Here is a 4,144-nt window from a genome sequence, read left to right on the forward strand (position 1 = left end):
ATGGGACAGAACTTAGGTTCACCCCCTAGGGTGAACCTTTAAATTCACCCCACTATTTAGCACCAATCAAATTTCCACATAGATTATTAATTAAAAATATTAAATTAAACAAAAAATAGCTATAAAAAATAAAAAATACTAATTTTAACGACGCTGACGCTAACGATTCCACATAGACCCTAAACCCTAAATCTTAAATTCAAAACCTTATACCCTAAATTCTAAACTCAAGCCCAAACCCCTAAACCCAAACCCTATACCCTAAACCCTAATCCTAAACCCTAAACCCTAATCCTAGACCCTAAATCCAAATTATATACTTTAAACCCAAAAAATAGACTATAAACCTAACTCCTATACCCTAAACCCAAGTCTTAGACCCTAAACCTAAACCTTAACCCAAACCCTATAGCATCTAAGTTTGGGGTTTGGGTTTAGGGTTTGCCGTTTGGGTTTTAGGTCTAGGATTTGGATTTAGGGTATAGGTTTTGGGTTTGGGTTTAAGATTTACCGTTTGGACTTATGGTTAAAGTTTTGGGTTTAGGGTATATAATTTAGGTTTAAGGTTTACGGTTTGGGTTTAGGGTCTAGGATTTGAGTTTAGGGTATAGAGTTTAGGTTTATAGTCTAGTTTTTGGGTTTAGTGTATATAATTTTGGTTTAGGGTCTAAGCTTAGGGTTTAGGGTATAGGGTTTGGATTTAGGGGTTTGGATTTGGGTTTAGAATTTAGGCTATAGGGTTTGGAATTTAAGATTTAGGGTTTAGGGTTTACGTGGAAGCGTTAGCATCGTTAAAATTAAAATTTTATAGCTATTTTTTATTTAATTTAATGTTTTTTAATTAATAATCTATGTGAAAATTTGATTGGTGCTAAAGAGTGGGGTGAATTTAAAGGTTCACCCTAGGAGGTGAACCTAAGTTCTGTCCAAAAAAATGCAAGGTTCACACGTAATATTTCAGCCTAAAAAGGTTAATAAAAATAAAATAAAAGATAAAAGAGAAAAAAAATGTTCGAGTTTTAGAATTCATGAATACACATGCCATAGCACTACAATGTTTTTCATTTTCTAACTGATCCATTTTTATTTTAATATCAAAGTTTGAATATATATAATTAAACTGTAGTAAAATAACATATTTGTTTGATTATATATATTATTAAAATAGAATCTCTTATCTATATTATTAAAGCAGAATCTCTTATAGGATTCTTTTATTACTTTTTGAAGATAATTAAATTGCCATATCATTCCTCAAATTAATAAAACAAAACCCAAAGTGATTTAGTATTATATGTTAAAAACTCAATCTTTAAAAATTTTGGATGTAAACAAAGGCCAAACATTATTTATTTTATTTTTTTATTCAAAGCCAATTTAATTATATTAGTAAATCTGATATGTATTTTACATTGAGTTTTGAGAAAACAAAAAATATAAAAAATTCTATTAGTTTTAAAAACTTATTTATATTACAGTGCTAACTTATTAAAAATAGCAACTGAAAATAAGAATTTTCAAAAACAAAACCAAAACATACGGCATTATAAAATTTATCAATTTTTAATAGAATACGTTGTAAATTTTAAATCGTAGATCATAATCTCGCTTTAAAACATTAATAACATATTATAAAAAATTATTAATCTGAAATAAGATACTTAAAATATCTAAACTCTCAAGTATAATCATCAAAACGCAAACGTTTAAGTATGAATATGATCTCGGACTTTTAACAAATATATATGATTATTATATAAAGTTATAAATCAAACAAATTCTTCCACGAACGGATCAAAATCTAGTATTCTTTATTAAAATTACTATATCGATGGAGGTGCTAAACTGGTAAGTTTAGTTTTCTCTTATGGAGCATCGAGTTCTCTCGGTTCCAATAAAACTCCTGCGTATCGAGACTAAATGATCGAGTTCCAGCTATATCGTTTGTTGGTCCGTCTAGACGTTTGAGTGGTAAGAAAACTCCATATTGTTCTTTTTTTTTTATTCACGAACTTATATTAATGCATAAATGAGAGTTAGGTGCCAGGCACAAAGACTTCTTCCTCAACCAAACATTGTTTAGCTTGTCCAACATTGTTCTTTTCCCTTGATATCCAAGAGAAGGAGATTTCATCAAAATAACTAGAGAACCTACAAACATCCGAGATAATCCCATATAGTTCCGGTTGAGCCTCTCCTGAGGTGAGAGCTTTTATCAGTTGAGCAGAGTCAGATTCGCATCGCAGCCGTTTAAGTCCCCTTTCCTTGCATCTAGCCAGAGCCTCTCTCATGGCTAGTCCTTCTGCAGACAAAGCTGAACCAACAAAACGAGCAGTTAGAGTGAATTCAGCAGTTCCTTCGAGGGTTTTCACTGTCCAACCAAGACCAGCAGTTTGATTTGTAGCTCTCCAAGCCGCGTCTCTATTGACGACCGAACAGTTCGTTGCGACGGAGCTCGGGTTGGGATTTTGCGTGGTGGTGGTGATTTTCTTTTCTTGACTGTTCATCCATATTGTTCTGTTTTCAGATTTTCTAGCCCGAAGTTAATATAAATTTCATTCACAAATATTGAAAGGATGAAACATCTACTCTTGGCATAGATAATTTTTGTAAGAAACGGCATTGGTTTTGGTTCACCCAAAATTAATGAAGCAGAGGCAAAGAGGAGGCAATAATTAGAGTATAATGTAAACATCGACACAAACTCTTTGCACAAACACACATAAAACTGAAACTGAGAAACCTCAGTTACAACTTGCATCTTCCTTAGACCATTCTCACCAACTTTTATCTTATGGTAGAAGACAAAGAGTCTGTTGTTATTTTGCTCTCATTTGTTCTACATCAGCAAGACCATTCTCCAAAGCTTCCACCAGATTTTCGAAGTAGGTTTTGGTTACTCTAGTTAGGCCAGTCAATTTCATGCGGAAATCATTGAAATCTTTAGACGGATCTCCAGTTTCGCTTACAAACTGTCTAAACTCCACTTCAGCACAATAATGAAGCCTCTCCAAACCAACTTGAGCCTCTCCTTGCAAATACTCGAAAAATTGTTTCTTGGCATGTTCATGTTGAGGAAGGTAGTATCCATATGCAAATGTCCATTTCAAGACCCTCCTACATTCGATGATCTGCAATCGTAAAATGAATCACATAAAGACCTCCTTAACAAAAGTCTCACTTACGGTCTCAATAACTAACTCCCAAACGAGAATGATTGCAAGCTTTTACTAATCACACTTCTAAGAGAAATCACGCTTGCTATTCATCAATTCAACAAGATTTATCATGGAAAATATAATTGTGAAACCTTTGTTATAGTCTAGTTTTCAGTTAATCATGACATTTCACATTATATTCCATTCTGCATAAAGATTAAGGAAAACAAATATACAATTTCTACACCAAGTTATAAATTAGTGTTAGTTATTTAATAGTATATATATACCTACTAACCTGACGCCATGCATCTACAATGAATTGAAGCTGAGTTTCTGGTGTGTCTTGTTTGTCATTAAGCTGCTTAAGTTGCACCGATTGCAATTTCTCCAAGTCTCTCTTAGCCGTTAGCCTTGACGATTGATTGCTTGCCCATCTTTCATAATAATGCATGTATCTATACATGTCAGCTTTGGCCATTTCTCTCTTGTTTTCAGCCTCATTATCAACCTTAAACTTGTTGCAATCCCCAGGACATGGAAATGCACGAAGACAGATCCAACAAAACTCAAAATGGCAAGGCGCTGAGCATGTCATATGGCTGCATCCCTGGTTCTTCTCGATCTGACGCTTGCATTTGGGACAAGGCTTTGTATTGGTTAGTATCCAAGTCGTGTTCTCGGATTCATCATTGTTCTTGAATATCCACTTCGACACCGTATCGCAGTCCACAGGACGGTGAGCATCTTCACTACAGTTCCAACAAAAGTCATTAGAACACAAACAAGAAACGTCATAGTTTTCACTTCCTCTTCCAAAATCAACCGCGTATTCGCACCCTAGTGATGGACACCACTTTATCTTTTATTCCGCTGGATTCAACATAAGACCTAAAGAAATATCTATAATACTTCTCCTTATACTCTTCATTAGATATGACACTACAAGAAAACAGCAAGGATACTGAGGAAAAAAATCGTCGGAA

General features: G+C 34.0%; 2 protein-coding genes across 2 annotated transcripts; both read right to left on the bottom strand.

The window, feature by feature from the left end:
- Positions 1-2,036: 2,036 nt before the first annotated feature.
- On the bottom strand, positions 2,037-2,507 carry LOC106321358. The gene has a single exon (XM_013759642.1). The coding sequence runs from the start codon at positions 2,505-2,507 to the stop codon at positions 2,037-2,039; it is 471 nt and encodes a 156-aa protein (XP_013615096.1).
- A 186-nt stretch (positions 2,508-2,693) lies between these two features.
- LOC106321359 (probable E3 ubiquitin-protein ligase ARI9) lies at positions 2,694-4,100 on the bottom strand (the record flags this gene model as incomplete). Its single annotated transcript, XM_013759643.1, is given in 3 exon segments — positions 2,694-3,131; positions 3,457-4,023; positions 4,025-4,100. Coding segments are annotated over 3 exon segments (955 nt in total), but the record flags the coding sequence as incomplete, so codon positions are not given.
- Positions 4,101-4,144: the final 44 nt, after the last annotated feature.

The sequence above is a fragment of the Brassica oleracea genome, unplaced genomic scaffold, assembly GCF_000695525.1.
Source record: "Brassica oleracea var. oleracea cultivar TO1000 unplaced genomic scaffold, BOL UnpScaffold01477, whole genome shotgun sequence".
NCBI classification, from domain to species: Eukaryota; Viridiplantae; Streptophyta; class Magnoliopsida; order Brassicales; family Brassicaceae; genus Brassica; species Brassica oleracea.